At 53.9% G+C, this 21731-nt stretch overlaps 1 protein-coding gene across 12 annotated transcripts in view; it reads right to left on the bottom strand.

Moving 5' to 3' along the window:
- The window catches only part of Slc39a11 (solute carrier family 39 member 11), a 392410-nt gene that overhangs the window by 301065 nt on the left and 69614 nt on the right, over window positions 1-21731 (bottom strand). For 6 of the 12 annotated variants that reach the window (XM_078041769.1, XM_078041772.1, XM_078041773.1 and 3 more), the window contains 2 exons: window positions 16939-17057; window positions 14525-14563 (listed from right to left, as the gene is read on the bottom strand). In XM_078041769.1, coding sequence (XP_077897895.1) covers window positions 14525-14563; window positions 16939-17046 — 147 coding nt within the window. In that variant the 5' untranslated portion in view covers window positions 17047-17057. Of the gene's footprint in view, window positions 1-14524; window positions 14564-16938; window positions 17058-17786; window positions 17871-19088; window positions 19108-20228; window positions 20250-20295; window positions 20418-21731 lie in introns of those variants that run through there. The other 6 variants (XM_078041766.1, XM_078041777.1, XM_078041778.1 and 3 more) reach the window with 4 other exon arrangements.

Here is a 21731-nt window from a genome sequence, read left to right as displayed (position 1 = left end):
TTCCCCTCTGCCCTGAACCTCTCGGTGACAGGTCAGACAAGTCCAGCGTGGGATGCAGCCGCCATCCACCTATTACACTAACAGAACCCTTGGCAACAGCATCGCGAGATGGGGTCACAGATGAACAGGCTTTGAAAAAGAAATAAACCAAATCATATGGGGGGACTTGGGAGCCCCTAAGATGCAAGGATTCCTTGCCATCACCTCAGACAGCCTCTCCCCATGGAGCGCTGCACGCACAGTCAGATGTCGAGCAAGTTCCAGTCCGCAATCTACTTAATAAAAGTTTCTGTCCAGGCAATGACTGGATCCCGTCCTCCATCTTCAGCACAACGTCAATCCGTTTTCCCTTGTTTATGCACTTAACAGATGGACTTTTTCCCCACCCTCCTGGCACTAACTCACTTGGCCCCAGGGCTCTCGTGGTTCATTTCTTCACAGGAAGGAGAGCGCTTCGGAAATGGAGCCTTCCAAAGAGATGCTACAGCAACAGGGAAGCAGAAAGAACATCTGCAGGGGAGGGGGACCTGCCCTCAGCCTGCAGCAAGGTGCGGGTCCTCCCAGCTGCCCCTTTCCTGACTGACCACTCTGGGAAATGCAGCAGAGGCTCGTGGCCCCCAAAGTCAGACGTGGAATTAAGAGGCAGGCGCAGACCAGCTTCCACCAGCAAGCCATTCAGGTGCCTGCCGCCTGGTGTTTTGTTCCCTCTTCTCCAGAGGGCTCGCTGCCACCAGGCTTTACCTGCCAGGCCTCCGCAGCAGGTGGGAGGGGGAGACCAGCACTCTGCAGCCCTGAGCCGCCTGGAGGTTAAAGGACTGTGCGCGGGGGTGGCCAGCGGCCTGCCACAGGCACACCCAGGGCGCATCTGGGCTGCGACTCGTTTTATGACTGTGTGGGAGCAGAGCTCTGTTTCCAGGCCATTCTCCTGCCCCGAGAGGCTTCCTCTCCTCCAAGTAGAGCAGCAACATTTCCAAACTGCCCAAGGGGACTTCCAGGTCCCAGGCCTCGGGTGGGAGCCATCAGGAGGGAAGGGAAGGAGGAGATCAAGAGAAAACTGGCTCCATTCGGCGCCCAGCCCTGGGCCAGCAGACCCCCCCCCCACGGCCCTGGGAGAGGGAGCGGGCGTGAGCATGCGCAGCCAGCATCCTCCAATCCTGGGCCCTCCACGTCTCCCACCATCCTGGAGGGGACCACAGGAGGGACAGGACATGGCCACTGGTTGACACTGTCCTGCTGCTCGGGCCTAACACCTCTGGAGTGACGGGGGTCAAGCTACCCCCTGCAAAGCTGCTTCACAGCCATACACTAAGATTTTAAATAAGGCAGAGCCTCCCTGTGTGAGAAGCCCACGGGTCCGTTTCCAGAATGCAGCATTTCACTGTAAATTGGGATGCGAGAAAGGCAGCCAGAGGGGGACGGCAGGATGGGAAGTGACCAGCGGTGAACTCCAACAGAACCACAGCCTACAGAGGGGGCAGAGCCACAGCCCAGGCTCCTGGTGACCCTCAATGACAGTGTGGGGGGGGGGCAACCAACAGAAATATTATGGAATAGTAACTTGCGTAGCTAGAGCTGTGCTCATACCAGGGGCAGCACCCCAAGAAGGCTCTCCCGCCACAGGAGCACAGGGAGGTGGGGCCACCTAAAGGGACATTTATTTAATTAACCCAATAAAAGACGGTGAAACCTAGGTCATGTTCTGGAAGCTGGTGCACCCCGTGGTACTCAGGAGGAACCGGGAGGGACCGCTGATGGTCACCGCGCTGGGTTTTCCCTGCCACCCGATCTTGCAAGGTGGTCAGTAAAAGCTCCGCTGCCCCTGCACCTTTGGCCCCTCAGTTCCATCTTTGGGTTTGGACAGATGAGCGTGTTTCTCACTCCCTACCAGGGGATGCAGAAGATCCGGAACACCTGGGACCGGTCTGGGCCCTGAAAGGGCTCCTGCCCCACTGCTTACCAACAGAAGCGGGATACAGACGGGACGGCTGCCTGCAAACGGCCTTCCGACTGCTGTCCCTTCTGGAAGGGGAGGTGCTGAGGGGTCGAGCAGGCCCCCGTGTTCTGCAGGCTCCTTCCTCCAAGGAGGGTCCATTCCCACTGCCTTGAATCTGAGCTGGCCTTGAAACTTGCTTTGGCCAATAAAAGGTGGCCAAAGTGGTCTCCTTCCAGTTTGAGTCTGGGTCTCCAGGCATGAACCATGAGCCACCGTGCAGATGCCTAGTCAGCGGGCGGCACCAAGGCCCCAGATCTGTGGGTGCACCCCTCTTCCACCTGCAGCTTAAGGGAGCTGCCCGGCGACAGCAACCTCCTGGATCATCCCAGGCAGGACAGGCAGAAGAGCTGCCCCGCTGAGCCCAGCCCACCCAGAGCCATAAGAAATTAAGTCCTTGGTGTCTGAAGCTGCTATGGTCCAGAGGTCTCTAACCTCACAGGAGGGAGCACACAGTGTGGCCTGTAGGCTGAAAGCTGGGGAAGCTCCACGGGACACAGATTCCAAAGGCTGATTGCTGGGCAGGGCAGTGGGTAGGGCATCAGTGAGGGGTAGGCACCTGCAGGGGCAGGACGTCCACCTGTCTCCATGCTTTAGTGTCCCTTGGCTGTCCAGTATCCGTTACCCCTGAGCAAGAGTATTCGATTTCTTTGGAGGAACCACCTCCTCCCATTCTTAGCCTTTGACTTAAGGTGAGCAGGGAGGCCAAGCCACGTAGCTGGGCCAGGCCACTGTACACACCACGTCCCCCGGGCAACAGGGATCAGCCTTCAGGGATGAACACATGACCCTAGTCAGGCCAGTCACTCCCAGACCAGGAAACTCCACGCCAGCTACGCCAGGGCTGAAGAACCCAACCTCTCCTCTGGACTGCAGCCTGAGGAGAGGACGCTGCTGGACTGCCTGAAGTGGAGCCCCACAGGGCAGAGCGTGCCCGGGGGGCCCCCGATCCTGAGCCTCCCAGGGCTGGAGGCCGTTCTCACCCCGGTGCCAACACAGTTCCGTCTTCCCCCCACAGGATCAAGTCAGGCCGTCCCTTGTGACCCCACAGCTTGGCTGAGAGAGGGATTTTGATCACACCCCCTTGTAGTACTCAAGTTTCTTACCAAGGTCATGTGATTTACTCCTCCATTTAGAAAGAGGCCAGTGAAAAGGACACAACTCATTTTGAAAACATGAAAACTGAGAACGCAAATCAATAACAGCACGAGGGCTCAAAGTTCTCTGCGGCAGGTTGTGTAACCAAGTGTGCTCACTGCCACTCCAGTTTGTTGTCCCCTCGCTTTCAGTAATGGAATCCCAGTGGCGAGGCACATTGCTGCGGAGCTGAAGGACCATGTATCCTAGCCTTCCTTGCAGCTGTGTTCACATGAATAAATTCTGTCCAATGAAGTGAAAGGAGAGCTGTCATGCTCAGCTTGCAGGGAATCTCCTGGCACCCTACCATTTCACTGTCTGGAAGGCAGATGTGATGACCAGAGCTCTAGCATCTACTTTAGACCAGAAAGAAAGGCTACTCTATATGGCAAAGCAGGGAGGAAAAACTGGAGCGTGAAGCCCTAGTGACTCCATGATCTTGTTTTCCTAGCCATATCCTCCAGAATTCTACAGGACAGGCACCTTTCTTGTTTGAGCCACTATTTTGCAAGTCTCAGTTCCTCTCCATCAAATCTAATCCTGATGGATACTGATCACCAAAAGCAGAGCCATAGGAAACCACCATCAGTTCAGCTAGCTGTAGGTGCCAGGTTGCCATGGAAACCACCCCATCACATGCAGATTCCAAAGTACAGCCCACTCAGATGAGGAAGGCTGCAGCAAGCCCAAGAGATCCCCTCCTCGTGTCTAGTAGGATCTCCACTAGTCCATAAGCCAAACAGCAATGTCACATCCTTCGGTGGCCCTGGGGACCCAGTTCCTACAGGAGTATTGAAGCCCTCTGGCCATATGCACCATCAAGGACGGTGCTTGGATTCTCCAGCAGGACGCTCCCTCGCTCTCCCCACCTCTGCCCAAAGCCAGGCCTCACTGCCCCTTACCCCTATAGCAGCTGCCAGCCTCCCTGCCTGCTCCCTGGGCCCAGGCAGGCAAATGCATTCCCAGCAGCACAGCTCTGCTGGGGTCCCCTCTCAAGAACCTCCAGGGACAGCCCATTAGCCTGGAGCACAAAGCACCAACCCTTTCCACAGCACTCCAAGTCGCCCTGCTCGGCCCAGCCCGCTCTCCAGCACCACTTCCCACCAGCCCATGGGCCTTCACGTGCTTCCAATGTGCTGTTCCCTCTGCCTGAGATGCCTTTCCTTGCCCTCATCCCCATCTCCACCTGTAGAAGCCCAACCTACCTGCCCATCCGAGCTTCGGCTGGGACGTCTCAACTCAACAAGAAGTACCCTCCTGGCCCTTGGTTCCTGGCACCTTCTGTTCATTACCTTTATTACCTTCCTATCGGCCACATGTTGACCTCTTTCAGACTGCAGGTGCCCACAACAACCCTTCTGGCCAGCAGCACCAAGCCCCTTGCAGGGAGGGATCTTATAAACTCCCCAGTGTCTGCACATAGTAGTGCTCACTAAATGGTAGGTGGATCAGCCTGAAGACAATGCACTTGCAGCTCCCACATTGGGGGGTTCTTCCTGCCCAGAAGCATCCTGCTGGAGAACACCAGTGGCCTTTCTGCAAACAGGACACATGTTTGGCCTTCTCCAAAAATCACACTGGCCCTTGACAAAGCTTTGATTACTGGCTCTTCTCCTGGGTGCAAGTCAACACTAAAAAGCAATAGTGTGCTATTCGACAGCAGCCTTTTCATAAAGCACTTGTACTAATAACGCGTGTCGAGATTTGCCTTGACACACAAAGGTTAAAGGACAGAACGACACCAGCTCTACCTCCTATCCTGCACACCCTGAAAGCCTATCTTTCAAAAGAACTGACACTCAGTGCTTTTTAATGAAATCGGGGCTAAGATGCAGAAGAAAAATGATGTCAGCTCCTCTGTTATTTAAGTTGCAGAAGACGGCGAGATCCAGGACTTTCTAATAAGCCAGCTAAACACTCAATTAGGTTACAAAGAAAGTGTGAAGGCTTGGTTCGCACGAGTCCTCTCCACACTCCATCTGTCTGCATTCTGCGAAGCACTGCCCTGCCTGGAGCCTGGTGCCAGAGCTGGCTTCCTGGAGCCCCTCCCAGTCCCGAGTTCTCACACAGAATGTGTAATCCAGCAAGGACTGCGCGGCAAATGAGAGCTGAAAGTCAAGTTCACGCCTTCCCAAGCAGCAAAGGCCCTGCCTTCCGTCCTTCTGCAAGCACCAGGGAGCACAGAGTAAGAGCCTGTGCCCAGCTGACCAACTGGAGAGTGACCAGGGTGTTTGACAGCTGCCCGCTCCTCCAGGCTAGTGGGAGCCAGGTCCCCGGTCAAGTTCACGTTAGATGGCCACAGGCACCTCAGCAGATGGGCTGCAGCTGAGGAACAGAGGCACTGCTCCCAACCCAGCTTTCCTCCGCCATGCTCCAGGGCTCCATCCTCCATGTCCACTGCCTCTGAGCATGACCCGAGTCCCAAGTGTCGACGGCTAGTTGGAGTCTGCACCTTCCAAACCCCAGCTCAACCTTCAAAAGCCACAGCCCCTTTAGGAGAGGAGTTCCTGGCTTTGGCTGAACCGTGCCTTCACGGGAAGCTCTAAAAATGATCTGTGCCAGTTCCCACCCCTCTAACCATACCTTCTTAACCATACCCTTGTTACATGGAGGGTAACGAGCCCTCCGAGGGCTGTGTTGCTCATTGTAGCCTAATGTGGAGGTAACTCTGGCCTTGGGAACTTCCCGTGGCACCCACACACGGACTGACTGCCTGATGCAGGTGGACCTCCCCCTCCAGCTCTGCCAGATCCCACACAGCACCGAGATGGGTGTGCCCTGCCAAGATGTCAATCAACCTGCTGATTAGACATCGCGAAGCAAGACTCCACCCTTGAAACCTCACCACTATCTTTGGTGTCCCCCCTTAAATAGGGCACTGGAGCCATCTTTTGTCTAGTTCCATCCCCGGTGGGCTAGGTCTCTCAGGGGCTTCACTTTTGTAAATATATTTCTGGCTCTTTGTGTTTTGTTATTCACTATTTGAGACTAAGTTTTAGGGTGGCTTACACCCTCCTGGGCAGGAAGAACCCCCCAATGAGACGCTAGCCATCACCTCCAATACCCAGGGTTCTGATGTGGTTGGTCTGGGGTGTGCAGGACATGGAGGGAGGGAGGGAGGGGAAGCTCCCCCAGGTGATTCCAGTGTGCAACCAGGTGCAGAAACAGCATCTGTAGGAAGGAACTGCCCCAAAGCCAGGGAGAACTGGACTGTCAGGGACGACGGGTCACGTTGGCTCTGCTCACCAAGGACACTAATGCCAGCTGCAAATTCGAGTTGGCACCTTCAGTCTCCTACGGCACACTTATGCCCCCAGCCAGCTCTCCTGAGCACCAGGCGTTGGTGTGGCCTAGAGAAACGGGGCCCACAGAATCCATGCTTCACCAGAGCTATCCCAGCGGTCTTCAAAGGGGAGCCACGGGCAGGCCGTTTTAGAAGGTCCACCAGGAAGCCAGGTGTCCTCCAGGAAACCACCTTAGGGACTATTCCAAGAGCTCCAGCTGAGCCATAATGGCACAGAGCTGTGGTCCTAGGCACTCTGGCTCAGGCTACCAGGCCTCAAAAAAACCCAAGAGGGGAGACACAGGGGAGTGACAGTGACCAAAGTACATTGTCCTGTGTGTATATTGTCCTATTGTGTTGTATACTGTCCTACTGTGTGCGTGTATGAACACACAACAATGAATCCCACCATGGTGATAATTATAATGCACCAATTTAAAAAAACTTAAGAAAAGCCCTGCCACCAACATGGCACCGGGGACAGACAACTTTCTATAAAGGGCCAAAGAGTAAATACTGGCCTCGTGGGCAGCAGAGTCCTGCTGCATCTGCTCAATGCCATCACAGGACTGCAAAGGCCGCCAAGCACAGGTGTCTGCACATGGGTGTGACTGCACACCAATAAATCTATTTACAAAATGGGCAGCAGGCAGGATCTAGAGCAGCAGTGTAGCCTGCACTCTCCCCCAGGTCACAGCTTCCTTAGAAATGGAAAACGTCTCCCCGCATTGCTTCCTCAAATCCCCAGCGTGGCGCAGTGGCTGGAAGGAGGCAGGTTCTCAATTAAATGCTGGGTGGACAGATGGATGGATGGATGGGTGGGTGGGTGGATGGTTGCTTGGGTGGATAGATTGGTGGGTGGATGACCGAGTCAGTCACCTTCAAGGAATACCAACTAAACATCCACCTGTTCCCACAGAAAAACGTAGAGCTCTTGTGACCTAGGAGCACTCATCTCTTTAACCTGAATCTTTAGGCCCTTTTAACTCTGACCATCACCTGCCTCAGTCCCACCACCTCCTTCATGGGAGCAGGGAAGCACGCCCCCAGACGAGGGGGAGCAGATATCCCAAAGAGAACCCTCCAGCCCTGTGGACACAGTAGGTCCAGGCTTGTAGGCAGGACAGAGCAGCAGAATGCAGGCCTCCCCGGCCGAGAACGGAGGCCATCAGTGGCCACTCAAGCAGCATGAACGTGGTGCGGGAGGAGGGGAGGAAGGACAGGGAGGGGCGAGGGAAGGGAGGCCACCATCCAGGGGGCTGCGGTGGGCCTCGGGGCCACACACCTCCGGCACTCAGCAGGGCTCCTCCACCAAGACAAACACTGTCACTTTCTGTCACCAAGGAGAGAAGGTGATGCCTATCCTTTCCTCCCCCTCAGTGTTTATAATGACACTGGAAATCTGAAGCATGAAATTGAAAAGAAAAAAAATACCATAATCATCATCTGTCCCCTTCCCGAGCATTTCTGCCTTTCCAGCACCCTCACCTTGCTCTCTCTCCTCACAGTAAGACTTGCTGTCCTGGCCACTGGAGCAGGAGGCAGGAAGGACAGCACTGTCATCAGAGCCACTGAGCCCAGAGAGCACTAGTGTTTGGGGTCTAGGTCAAGAGTCAGAAAAGTCAGGAGGTTTTCCATTGGAAACTGGCCTCGGGATCCTAAAGCAAAATGCCAGATGCCTCACCATGCAAGCCTAAGGCCCTGTCCCCGATTATGGGGGTTTAGAGTAAGTGCCAGCGTCTTGGGGCACCACCATGCAGGAAGCAACAGAGAGGAAGTGGCAGGAGCCCATTACAGTTCCGAGGCCTGGAACGAGGTGGGTTAGAGAAGGCCCACCCACCACGTCTTCATGCAGCACAGACAGCACACTGGGCTTGTCAAAGGGGACCCCAGGGCAGGCAGGACCAAGTCCCCCCACCAGGTCCATGTGTAATGGAATCGACACCCGGGGGGTGCTCCTAGAAGGTGTGTGGAAGCTTGGGAGGTGGGGCCTCATGGGAAGCTCGGTATGCCCTTGAAGGGGATAATGGGACCCTGGTCTCCTCCCCTTTTGCTTCCTGGCTCAGGAACTGGGATGTTTACTCCACCACGTCTTCCTGCCACGATATGCCGTTTCATCACAGGCTCAGAGAACAAGGCCGTTTGGTCATGGACTGGAATCTAAGACCATGAGCCAAAATAAGCCCAACTGCCTCGGGGATCTCTCTAGTGCTGGCAAGCTGCCCAGTGCAGAGCCCATACTGATGGCACTCTGCCGAGTGCCCACCTAAGGGGGGAAGGGGCCTTAGCTCCAGGATGGACAAGCACCATCTCCCTGGCCACTGCATCCCAGTTCAGAACAAGAGGGTAGAATCTAGGCGGCCCTGGGGCTCCCAAAATCCTTAAAGAGCAAATATCAAAGATCCACACTGAACAAGCACCCAGAACCTTCTGAGACAACCCATCTAAGAGATGCCGGGGGTGGGATCAGACCAAGCCTTCTCCATCTCCCTCCTCCCTAGAGGGCCACCGTCTGGGGGGGTCACCAATGAGTCCTGTTTCTCCCAGTTTCTCTAATAAGAAAAATCCTGGCTCAGAAACAGGTAGCAGTGACCTTCCCCTCAGAATCCCCACAGGCCACTCCTTCCTCCCGCAGTGTCTTGTGGCATCTGAGCTACGTCCCAGCCCATCCCAGTGCAATCCAAAGACCTCCTGTTCCAAGAGCCATGAAGCATCTCCATTAGAATATGCCAGACTTCCCCATCTCAGTGGATAAGGAAAAGAGAAGTGTTTCTCAATCTGGGATCTGTAGAGACAAAGTGTAGAAGCTAGGACTTCTAAACACTCAATTCAATGGCTGCTCCATCCCTTAGACCTCCCCTCTCATATTTACTGTAGAATAAACCTTGCCAGCAGCCCTGGCTAAAATCTCCTTCCCGAATCCCACATCCAACGACTGAAGTCCCTTTCTTCCACCCAGTTCTGTGTAAATGAGGAACAGCTGGCCACCCGCACTCCTCCAGACTCAGAGGCCACCGTTGACCTCCAACGGTGAGCCAGTTATTTGGAGAAAACGTGATTCACCACTTGCTGCACAAAAAGCAGACTTGGCCAAAATCTCAAGAAAACCCAGTCATAAGAAACAGCTTCCTAGGAGATAAGAGAGTAAGAAGCAAACTGCCTTTTCATGCCTAGAAGCCAGCTTCCCAATCGGTAGGCCTTCTCCTGTGCCGAGAAGGTGTACCGATATGGCAATTCCTCGACTTGAGCCTCACAAAAAACACACACCATCCAGGGCAAAGAGTACTAATATGGTGATCCTCCATGTTTCAGCCCCTCCAAACTCATCTCTGTATCTTTAGGGACCAGGATAACTTTCTCAGTCCACGAAAGAATATTCAACTCCATGGTGAAGTTTACCACTAAAACATCCCTGAGTAGGTGACCCAGAATCAAACTGAAACACTGCACAGTTGTCTTCCAATGAAAAGACGTGTGCCCACCAGTGCTGCAGCTCACCCCTTTAACATGCAGAGCCAGAAAGCTCTTAGTGAACCAGCCAGTCCCGTGTCCTCCCTGCTCAGGAGGGACGACAGACTCGGGCAGACCAAGGAGCTTGCCCAAGCTCACTCATCTAAATGCTTGCAGTCCCTGGCCTCTCGGCTGTGCCTGGTCCTCATTCTGCTGCTGTCTAGCGATTTTCAGCTCTGGATAAGTCATTGTTCTCCCTAAACTCGTTTCTCTTCTGTAAATAGAGGCAGCTGTACCAGACATGATATAAGAGGCATTGTGGTTTAAAGGTAGGAGCCCCAGTCAGACTCTGAAAATCCTGTCTCTGTTCACAATTTATTGCTGAACAATTATATTTAAACCTACTGTGCCTGCAAAATGGGAGTGAATCATAGTACCTGGTATATACCTCACAGGATTGCTATAAAAATTAAATTAGATGATCTATTTAAAGTGCTTGGCTGAGCATCATGAACACAATAAGGGCTCAATAAGTATTAGGTATTATCATCTGAAACCTTCTCCAGCTTTAAAGTTTTAGTACTCTAGGATGCTAACAGGGAATAAGGACTCCCCTAAGAGTTCTCCCTGTGAAGTTTGCAGTTAAAGCAAAACTCAAGACCAAGCTTGGTTCCGAAGACAGACAATGATTACTGGAGACTTGGAGAGAGATTTAAGAAATCTGGAGAAAAACAGGCAGAGATTCCAAGAGGAATCATTTAAGGAGAACTGTTCATGATTCCAAGGTCCTGCTAATGAGAAGAACCACCTGTGAAATATGCTCCCCAGCATGTCTAAAATACTTATGTCCTTTATCCCAGGAATCTCTTATGGAAACAGTTTGGAGAACAATTACACAGTGGGTAGATGCGTCACTGTGGCATTACATCAGACAAGCTATAATGTACATACTCAGGTAGAGATGGCGTCCAACCCACTGGAGAACTGCAAAGTGGGAGTGAAACAGTGTAACAGGCTGTACAGACATTTGTGAGATGGAATGGACCCTCCAGCCAACTCACAGCCAGTTTTGCTTTTGTCAAGACTAACTCAAAGCCTCCAGGACTGGGCCAGGGAGCAAAGCCTTTAGGGTACCAGGCACCATGGCCCTCGACCATCCTCCTACTGCCTACAAGGTATCAAGTATTATTAAAGTAATTTAATTATCTAATCTTTACAGTGCTCCTATGAGGGATGTACCAGGTACTATGATTCACACCCACTTTGCAGCACAGGTGGTTTAAATAAATTGTTCAGCATTACATGGTGAGCAGAGACACGGTTTGTACTCAGTTCAACTGTCGAGTTCCCAGTGTCATGCATTTGTTCGTGACAAAATGTCCAAGGACACACACAGGGTTGACTGTAGAAGTAAGAGGGCAAGGGGTCTTAAGAACTTTCCACCGAGTTTGTAAACATTCTACAGGGCAGGTAACAGCAAAATGTGCTAGGCCAGGGCATCTCAACGTCCACAGCACTGACCCTTGGCGAGTCCTTTGCAGTTGTGACACAGCCCTGGCCTCCACCCACTAGCTGCCAGCTGAGACAACCCAAGGTGCCAGTCATCCCCGGGAGCAAATCTGCTAATCTGACAACCACTGCCCCAGTCAATGGCTCATCCATGTCAAATATAAGTTATTCCTAAGTCCAGGTGGTCATCACTGCTCAGGGCTCCTGGGCTCTACGGTCCTGCGCTGGTTTGGAGACACGTGTGACAATGCCTTCTAATCATCAATGCCACTGAGGCTCCCTGGGTTAGCATCCAAGTGTCTCCTACTCCAGGATTTTTAGCCTTTTCTGTAGTATCTGGGGACCTGCTGGGGACCTGCCAGGAGTTTCTGTGCAACTCACATTCAAGGTCACTTCTGGAAAAGCAAATGACTTGTTTTTGGATAAAAATATCTCTTTTTTCCTACCACTTTAAAAATCAGAAGTGAAACTATTTTAAATCATGTTTAACTTAAATGTGTAGATGCCAAGACTCCCGGGCCTAGAGCACTTTGGTCCACCATCAGTACTGCAGAAAGTGTAAGCTCAGGTGCATGGGCCCCTCATGAACTTGCAACTACAGTGGTCTTATGATGGTTTCCTTTAAAAAAAAAAAAAATATATCAAAGTTATTCCTACGTGTCCTGAAGGCCAGGACACTCAATTTGTTGGTTTCCTTTTTTATTTTTTGATTTTTCTCTTGGCATGTGACACTTCTGACCTACGAGAGTAGACTACAGCGAGACACCCAAAAGCCTGATCAATAGAGTAGGGGTCTTCACACTTCATACCTGTGTATCCCCTTTAGGTGCAGTGAAATCCAGTTTCCCTCCCCTCTGCTCATTTGGGTTTAAGTTGTAGATGGACACAACATCTACTTTTATGTGGCACTGAGGATCAAACCCAGGGCCTCACGCATGCAAGGCAAGCACTCTCCCACTGAGCCACAAGCCCAGCCCCACTTTGCTCATTTGTAAGCTTGACATTTAAGTTCCTGGACGAACCTATTATTATAACTATGACTAGTAATGGAGAAATTCATAACAAAAACAGAGCATACCACTTTATAGTTATGAAATATTGGAAAGCTAAATATTCTTGGAAGAGCATTAATAGAAGGGCCTTTTTCTATTCACTCATAGGTCTATAATTATTAAGTGGCATTGCTGGAATAAGACAGGGTTGAGCAATTTAATTTCTATTTCTTTGCTTATGTTAATAAAGAGAAGGAAAAGAGAAAATGTATTCCAGCAGAGAAGATGGGGTGGTTGAGCTGTTATGCTATTGTTCTTTGAGCTCTTAAGTTACAGTCCCCAGATCTCAGAGTGGCCCACCATGGAAAACCAATTTTAAGGATCTCACCCCTGACAGTTTGATTAACTCCATCTTCAGGGGTAAGAGTGAAGGGTCTGGGCCGTCTCCACAGCAGCCAACATTCCAAGGGGCCCTCTGCTCCTCCCTGGAGGCGCTGCCCCCTAGGCCAGGTAATCGGGGGAGGGCGAGGTGGGAGGGGGCACCTGACCCAGGGAAGGCAGAGGAGAGCAGCGTCCAGGGTACTCCCAGGTAGAACCGTTTTCAGGAAGAGAACACTTGGGAGCTGAGGACCTAGACGCTATTTTGCTAACACTCTGCCCACCTGGGTACAGCTGCAAAGTCCCCATGTTCTCTAAGGACAGGCCCTAGTGTGACAGTGGCTAACTTAAATGACCTCAGAGAAATCCCTCCACCCCCAGACCACAGGACTATAAAAACTGTATTGGAACCAAACCCTGATCCACTGAAAGTGAACACGGTATACTCTGTGCCTCCTGCTGGGGCTGATACAACTGGAGTACACAGGGACACTTGAAGTATCCAGGCCCCAAAAAATGAAGTCTGAATTAACCTAGCCCCAAGTCCAACTCCCAGCTAGAGGGACAGAGGGGACTGAGGCACAAATTATGAGAAAGTGGCCAAATTCAGAATGTGGAACGTTCTAGAACCAAATAACCCAGTTTCTTTAAGAAGTGACTAGTGTAGGAAAAAACAATGTTGAAGATTTAAAAGATAGAATTTTGGGGGGGGCGGGGGGTGGATTGTGGGGATTGAACTCAGGGGCACTCGGCCATATCCCCAGCCCTATTTTGTATGTTTTTAGGGAAAAGGCCTCACTGAGCTGCTCAGCACCTCACTTTTGCTGAGGCTGGCTTTGAACTCGCAATCGTCCTATCTCGGCCTCCTGAGCCACTTGGATTACAAGCGTGCACCAATACACCTGGCAACACTTAAAAGATAATTCTAGAACATTCTTAGAAGACCCCTTAGAAAAGATGGAGGAGTATGAACTCAGAACACGCCTATAATCCCAGTGACTCGGGAGGCTGAGGAATATGCCAAGTTCAAGGGCAGCCTCAGCAACTTATGGAGACCCTGCCTCAAAGCAGAGTAAAAAAAAAGGCTTGAGGGGTGTGGCTCAGTGGTACAGCATCCCAGGGTTCAAACTCCAGAACCACCAAAAGCAAGAGCAAATTTGAATATTGCCTGGGTGTTAGATTATAATAAGGAATCACTGTTAATTTTGGCAGGTGTGGTAATGGCATGGCAATTACTTTTTTTTCCTAAGTCATTGAGACATGTGTATTGAATCTGCAGGTGAACTACATGATGCCGAGATTGCTTTTACAAAATACCCTAGCCTCCCCGAAGGCTGGAGGGCAGATAGAATGCGTTTAGCAAAGCCTGTTATCAAGGTTCAACTGATGGGCACCTGGGATGGATCCAGAATTCTCTCCACATTTTTTGCATAGTTAAAACAAGCCTGTTAAGGGAGGAGAGGAAGAGAATGTTTGATTAGTGCTAACTGTGTACCGGGCCAGGACTGTGCTAGGCCCTACTAAATGTCTTTGACAAATCCTGAGACAGCTTTCAAGCAAGGCTCCTTCACAGGCTAGAGGGGCAGGAGGGGCATCTGATGAGGGGGGAAATGCACATAGTTGGCGAGGACAGGGAGCCATTAGCACTTAGCAAACCCAGAGGTGCCTCTAGATCCCATGGGGAGAGACCGAGATGGTGCTGGATGGAGAAATGTCAGCGCGCACGCCCGCACACACACACACGCGCACACCTCGGTAGCCGTTTGCCCCAGAAGCGCCACTTACCCCTGCAGCGAAGCCGAGGCTTCCGTCCAAGATGCGTCTCTGAAAATTAAAGAGAAGTGTCTCAGTTTCCAAGGGACAATGAGATAACGTGTCCTCAGCTGAGAGGAGGCCGTAAGGCCCAGGAGAGCCAGGGCCCACTCCTGAGCTGGTCAACCCTGAGTTTATAAAATGGGCCAAGCACCAGGGAAGGAAAGACTTACAACCTTCCATCAGTCCCAGAGCCAATCAGAAGTCTTTTCTGGGGATGCTCAGGACACACAACCCCACCTATGCCCCTGACTGGGGCTCCCCGGGCAAGGATGCAGTTGGCCCTTTTAGACCAAGAATTGGGGAGGGGCATAGGAAACATCCAAACCCTCACACAGTGGGGGTGCAAACCGGAAGACCACGCTGGAGAACTATTTGGTGGCCCCATGGGAAGTGCCTCTCCCGAGTAATAACTAAGAAATGCTTGCTCAGATTCACCAATCACAGAAACATTCAGAGCGGCATGATGTGCGCGAGAGCCCCCCAACCAGAAAACTGCTCAAATCCCCACCACCAGTGGAAAGTCCGCATCCGCCAGTGAGGATGTATCCAAGTTACAGAACGCCACATGGCACGCACACGCACGCACGAACACGCGCACACACTGTATGCGTACACATGTCACAAACAGGCAGGGCGTTAAGTAAACTGGAAAGTAAATAGGGTGCACTCCGCCAGACACACGCTCCACCACCACTCTGTCTAAATAAAGCACCAGAACACGAAGACCAGCCCCACTGCTGGAGAGCAGGAGAGGGAGCACCCCTGGAGTGGAGGGCGGGGGGTGGGGGGGGGTGGGGGGGTGGGGGGGGGTGGGGGGGTGGGGGGGTGGGGGGGTGAGGGGTGTGGCTGGATGGGGTGGGGGCCGGGTGGGGACTTGATCTGGACTCTGGTTTCAAGGACATTTGTGAGGAGCATACATTTTAAAAATGTGCACGTTTCTACGAGCATCTTCTATTCTAATAAAAAGATCCGCTACTCGGTAGCGCGCTCGCCTGGCATGCGTGCGGCCCGGGTTCGATGCTCAGCACCACATACAAATAAAGATGTCTGCCAAAAACTAAAAAATATTTTAAAATTCTCTCAAAAAAAAATAGGTTAAGACTAATAAAAATAGCTAAAATTAAAAAAAAAAAATCAAAAAGATCCACTACTAGCCATCCTAGATGGGTGGACTCACAAAATATGGTCTACACATACAGGGGCATATCCTTCAGTCTTTATTAAAAAATAAATTCTGGCACATGGGACAACATGGAGACCTCAGGACACTATGGCCATAGAAATAAGGCTCCCTCCTCACAACTAAGTCCCTGTCCTCTCCTAGCCCTGGCAACCCCATTCTACGTTCTGTGAATTGGACATCTCTGGGTGTCTTGCCTACTGAGATTCTGGGAGCCCTGTGACTCCGGGTCGTGAGGTTTAAGTTTCGAGTCTCCAGTGGAGTGGTTCCAGGACCCCCAGGACGGGAGGGGTTGGGGCAGCGGTGGAGTCAGGGTCTCATGGCCGACATCCACCGGAAGGACTGGTCTCTAACACAGGGTGCCGACTTGCCAGCTGCCCAGGTGTGTCTTCCTCTCTGCTCACGTGCGCCCTACTATTTCTCTAGCTTCGCGCTGAGCTACGTAGAAACCGCACTCAAGGCAGACCCTGGGGCTCCCGGCCCAGGTGGAGTTGGGAAAGAAAGAACAATTCAAGCTTGGGGGGGTGGGTGTGGAGGGGCAGGGGCGTGAGGAGGGGTGAGCAAGAAGTGCGGAGATGCAGGGGCCTGGGGGAAGGAGGAGAGATGTGGGGATAGAGGGGTCCATGGGGTGTGGGACTAGGTTGGGGGGACCTGAGAGGCAAGGGTGTTGGGGTATAATCAGGATATGTGGGGGCCGTGGGGGCAGGAGCGGGCAGGCGTGTGGTCTGCAGGAGGACGGGAGGTGTGCCTGCCTGCATCATCCCAAGGAGCAGGAATAAAAAGCCCCTTCCCACCCCCGGGCTGTTTTCGTCATCCCAGCTAGCACAAGGCCACGGGCAGGGCGGGCACATCTGAAGCCCAATCTTCTCTGGTCATGCACTGAGCCACCTGTTCCAAATTAGAGGGAAGGTAGAAACCAGGCAACAGGCTAACAGAGGTTGCATGACTGGGTTTGCCATCCCACGCCCTTGGAGTCAGGTTGTTGGGCAGCAGAGGACGACACAGCGCGTGGCATATTTGCCGTGAGGGGACACCTGTTCCCCTGGCCTGGTAGGGAGTCAGGAGAAAAGACAGGGAGGAGACCTCACCACCCGCTGCCTACAGGCATGGCGGGGCCTCCAGGGGCCAGCAGGCCTGCTCGGAACGAGCCGCCAAGAGGGTCCCACAAACCTTCAGAACCTTAGAACTGAAGCAAGGGACTCACCTGTCCACTGGAGAATACGAACACCAGAGCCGCCCCAGCTGCCGTCATCCCCCAGGTGAAGAAGGTCCCCAGCAAGGCCTGGAACACGGGGTTGTGGCCCTGGAGCATGCTGAACTCAGCTGTGTGCAGAGGAGAGAGAGGGTCAGCCGCTGGCGTCCCTTTCAGAGATACCCACGTTTTCTCAAGCGTCCTGGGCCCCCTGGCTGAGCTGGCCTCCATCTGGGTTGGTGGGATCCACCCTTCTGCTGTGCCAACCCAGCACAGGGGTCAAACTTCTCCACCCTGGCCCCCCAGGCGTTGAAAATCCACTCACCCCAAAAAGAGACATGGGGACACCCAGAGAGACCAGGAGCCCCAGCAAGAGGTCGCAACACTGAGACGCCCCAAAGAGAAACATGAAGAACGTGGATCGTGCAGCCTGGAAGGGCCCCGGACGCTCTGACGCAGCCCCGTGACCAGCTCAGATCCCCTTTTAAACTCTTCCATGTAATTCCCAATCACACCGTTAATAGCTCCCAGCCGTAGCCCCGGGCCTGGCCCACGGGATTCCTGAGTCTCCACGCCCCCACGGGCTCCTCCAGCCCCGTGCCCATGACCTCAGGTGTGGTGCGGGGCTCGTGCTCAGCTGAATTCTTTATGGCACCTCCATGAGTCCCAGGTGGTGCTGCCTGCAGGTCTCTGTTCATGCAGCGCCCTCCCGGAGTGCCTGCCCTCCACGGGCCTCTCCAATCCCGGAGCCCAGGGCCTCCTCCGAGGGCCACCTGAAGCCAAGCTCGTGGAAGTCTCGCCCTGGCCCCCCACCGCCCTCCCTCGCATCTTGGCTGTTCTCTCTGTGCGGGCCGGCCCACCTCGTTGGTGTCTTTCTCTGCTTGAAAAACAGGGGCGATGCTCTCCCACAGTTGGCACCCCTGTGAAACAGGACTTTGTGGCCCCTGAAAAATATTTGGAAAGGGCCCACTTACCTGGACGGGGCAGTGGGCAAGGAAACAGACCCAGGAATGGCCTTTCCCTGGTCAGCTCAGCACACCACTGCCCACCAAGAAAAGAGGGGCAAGTGCCCTTCCCTCTTTGGGGGCCTGGAGCACCTCCTCCAGATTTAACACTCCTAGGACCCCCAGCTCTGGAAAGACCGTGAGGCTGACCTCTCCCGTGGAAAGTTACAAGGCCCTTCTGGACAGGCCTGGGACCTGGAACACAAACCCGGGGCCGCAGCCTCATCTCAAAGGCCTCATTCAGCTCCCTATTGGCCCACCGGCACCCACAGGCCTGGACAGGACCCTACTGGTCTGCCCTGCCAGGCCCTGGTGCTGAGGAGCCCGCTGGCCTGGGCTGCAGATCAAGAGTGAAGACACTGCCTCTCTTGACCCTGGGTAGAAACCATGGCAGAGGGTGGACAGGGGCCCCCATGCCAGGGGCTCAGCAGCAGTGCCAGGCTCAAACCCAGGAAAGGCTCTGGGCCCAGGCAAACCCAGGTGGACCCAGTCAAGCCCCAGCTGGGCCTCATCCTAGGAGAGCTCTGCGATTACACAGGATCCTTGGATTCAGACTGAGGTCCCTGGGTGTAAACAGAACCCAGGGTGGTGATTATAGCAATTAATGGGAGGGAGTCATTTTTAAAAGAAGCCACCTCTTTACCTCCATCGTCTTACTGAGTCACCCTGAAAGAGTGACTGGATCACAAAGACATCTGGATCCTCACGCCAATCACCTACTTCTAGCTGCCAGAGGATAAAACTTCAAACACAAACACAGGCACAGAGCTATCACCCTCTCCGTACTTCGCATCCAAGATGGGTCGGAACAAAAACACCTCTTTATTTTTCCCAGTGGTTGAATGTGCCTTTTGACGGCTTCGGGACTGAGCAAACAATCCTCATTGGCCAAAAGGCCAAAGTCAAAGTGGGTTTTGTGAGTTCATGGGTGTCCTGGTGGTAGGTGGGATAGGAAAACCCTCTTCTAAACCTGTCCCCATTAATACCTGAGCACCCTGAGAAGTGAGAAGAAGGGACCCACAGGGGACCGGACCACAAGCTTTCTAGCCCAACAGGAGCAGTGTTTGTCAGGGGAACGCTAGCCCAGCACCCCTGGGGGAGCTTCTTCCATTTGTTGTCTGAAAACCTCCCCCCTGGGCAGGGTGCAGGGACGCACACCTGTAATCCCAGTGACTTGGGAGGCTGAGGCAAGAGGATCAGGATCGCAGGTTCAAAGGCAGCTTCAGCCCTGTCTCAAAACAAAATATAAAAAAAGGCTGGGGATGTGGCTCAGTGGTCGAAAGCCCCTGGGTTCAACCCCTGGTAAAGAAAAAAAAACAGAAAACCTCACTCCTCAAAAGGGTGGCCCAAGGACCAGCAGCACTGGGCCCCTTGGGAGCTACTTAAGAATGCAGACTCTCAGGTCACCTCGGGCCTGCTGATCAGAACTGCCTCTGAACCAAGTCCACGAGGGATTCTGGTGCACACTGACATGTGTACAACCTCTCCAAGACCAGGAGCACAGACAGCAGGGGTGGCTCAGCTGGTGCAGTCCCCAGAGGACAATGTTTCTCCAACAGTAGACCAGCAACCTTAGGAGCATGGCACACCAAGCCCCGCCACCTCCAAAGCAGCTCTTTCACTGGGGTTCAGTCTCCCTCAGAAGCTGCATATGAAGACCTTAAACTCCGAGGGGCTGGCAGGAGAGAGGCTCATTCTCTGCCCACCGCAGCTTCAGAGAAGCCCCCACTGCACCCCTGTGCACAGTCTGCACGGGCCGCCCGGAAGGCCCTCCAGGCTGGTGGAGCTCCCCTTATTATTTTATTTTGCTTCCCCTTTAAACCTGTTGCTCCCTTCTGAGAGTCAGCTTCAAGAGGCTGGTGAGGCTGCAGAAGTAGGCACAGCACCTGTGTGCCCAGGTCCTAGTGAGATGGCACACAGGGAAGCAAGAAGTCTCAGGTTGGGGTGAAAGTGGTTCTGGGAGAGTTGTCTAATGTCTGGCTGCTCAAAGTGTGGCCCTTGGACCAGCGGACCAGGGACGTGGTTAGAAATGCACAGTCTCAGGCCACACCGCAACCTGCTGCAGGTTAACCAGATCCCAGTCAAGTTCAGAGGCCAGGGGGAGGGGCCTCTGCTCCCGGGATCCCGCATCCCCCACCCACCCGCGGGCAGCCAGGACTGCAGAGACTGGAGGAGGTGCAGTCACTGCCCTCCCTGGAGGGGCAGAGCAGGGCCAGGCACTCCTCCTTGTCCGGCCACCTGCAAGCCTCCTGCTTCTCCTCCATCCCTCCTTTGCCCAGGGACACCCTCAAGTCTCACACTCTGGTCCTGGGGGCCCAGGCTCTGGCCCCGCCAAAGGCGCTGAAGGAGAGAAAAGCCAACTCACTAGGGTGCCCTCTCCAGCCCCCACTCCACTTCCATCAGCCCGCTGCCGCTCACGGGGCCGGCTCCACTCCCGAGTCACTTCCTGCTTTCCTCCCAGCACACGTGTCCCTCCAGCCACCAGGCCCCGCCCTGCCACCACTGGCAAATCCCGCCTGAAGAATAAATTCTCTGGTTCACAGCCTTCTGCAGGCTCAGGAACAGATCTGGGGCGGGCAGAACTGAGCTCCAAGGCCAAGTGCAGAGCAGTCTGTGTGCACAAGCCTTCGCCAGTCCTGGGGGAGGTCACAGACACCCAGGGAAAGAGTTGTGTGCCAGGTCCCTGATGCTGCTTGTGTGTCTCCATGAGCCAATGGGAAGCGAGCAGCAGCGCAGTTGTGCTGGGGCCCAAGGACGTGAGCACCAGCTAGCTCCCTGGGCCAATGGCCCTTAAATCTCAGCACATCTCACAAACACCCCCCACACACACACACCCACACGCACCTCCCAGAAACATGCCTACTGCCTGTGACTTGCACACTTCCCTAAGTAAGATGTGCAGAGTTGGCCAGAAGGAAATGTTTCCATAGAGCTCCAAACCCTGACCGTGACCTCCACTGCCACCTACCTGTGTCCTCTCCAGTAGGGGCCCTGAAGCCCCCATTAATTGGAGGAGGGAGGGAGTGCACCACAACAGCCCAGAGCAGTGGCTGAAGAAAGTGGCGGGTGTTTTGCAGACATCCAGGGCTGCTGCAAGTGTCAAAGGCCATAAGACGGGTCCTGGGGGGTCTGATCAGCAAGGGAACCACGGGAATCTAGGCCGGCAGAACAGGGTGGCCCTGGTCACGTGGTCTGGCTCATGGCCCTGCCAGCACCTCTCCTGGAAGACTGGGGCAGGGAGGAGTGGGATAAGGGGTGGGTTGGCACAAAGTGGTCCAGCCCAGTGTGTCAGTGTGTCCTGGGTGGATCTCATCTTTTGTTCTCTCCCTCCCTCTCTCTCTCTCTCTCTCTCTCTCCCTCCCTCTCTCTCTCTCTCTCTGTCTCCTCTGAAGAGGTAGTACAGCCACTGAGAGCCAACTTTAGAATGCCCATGGGGAAGAATTGGCACATGGTCCCTTGGACAGATTCCCCAGCCTTCTCCGCCTCGGTTTCCCCCACTGGGTCAGGAGATGACACTGTCTCCCTCTGGGTCACGGTGCCCCTGGGTGAGGCACTGCAGCCCTGGCCAGCAGTCCTCCCCCACTCCCTCGCTCCGGGCTCCACAGACATCCACTCGGCATCTGCTCTCGCCCAGGCCTCTGCTGGACCCTGGTGCACGGAGGTCAGCAAGGGAGATGCGGCTTCACCTCCCCGTCCTTCCTTCTCTGCCCTTTTGCACGTCTGGCCACTGACCCGACCTGAGAACCGAGTTGAACCTCTGGCCTGGGGCGGCCAGGGCCTTCCCAGCTGGAGCAGGCTTTC

The sequence above is a fragment of the Ictidomys tridecemlineatus genome, chromosome 3 (genome assembly GCF_052094955.1).
Source record: "Ictidomys tridecemlineatus isolate mIctTri1 chromosome 3, mIctTri1.hap1, whole genome shotgun sequence".
Lineage (NCBI taxonomy): Eukaryota > Metazoa > Chordata > Mammalia > Rodentia > Sciuridae > Ictidomys > Ictidomys tridecemlineatus.
Note: the sequence above shows the minus strand (reverse complement) of the source record. Positions and strands in the feature narration are given on the sequence as shown.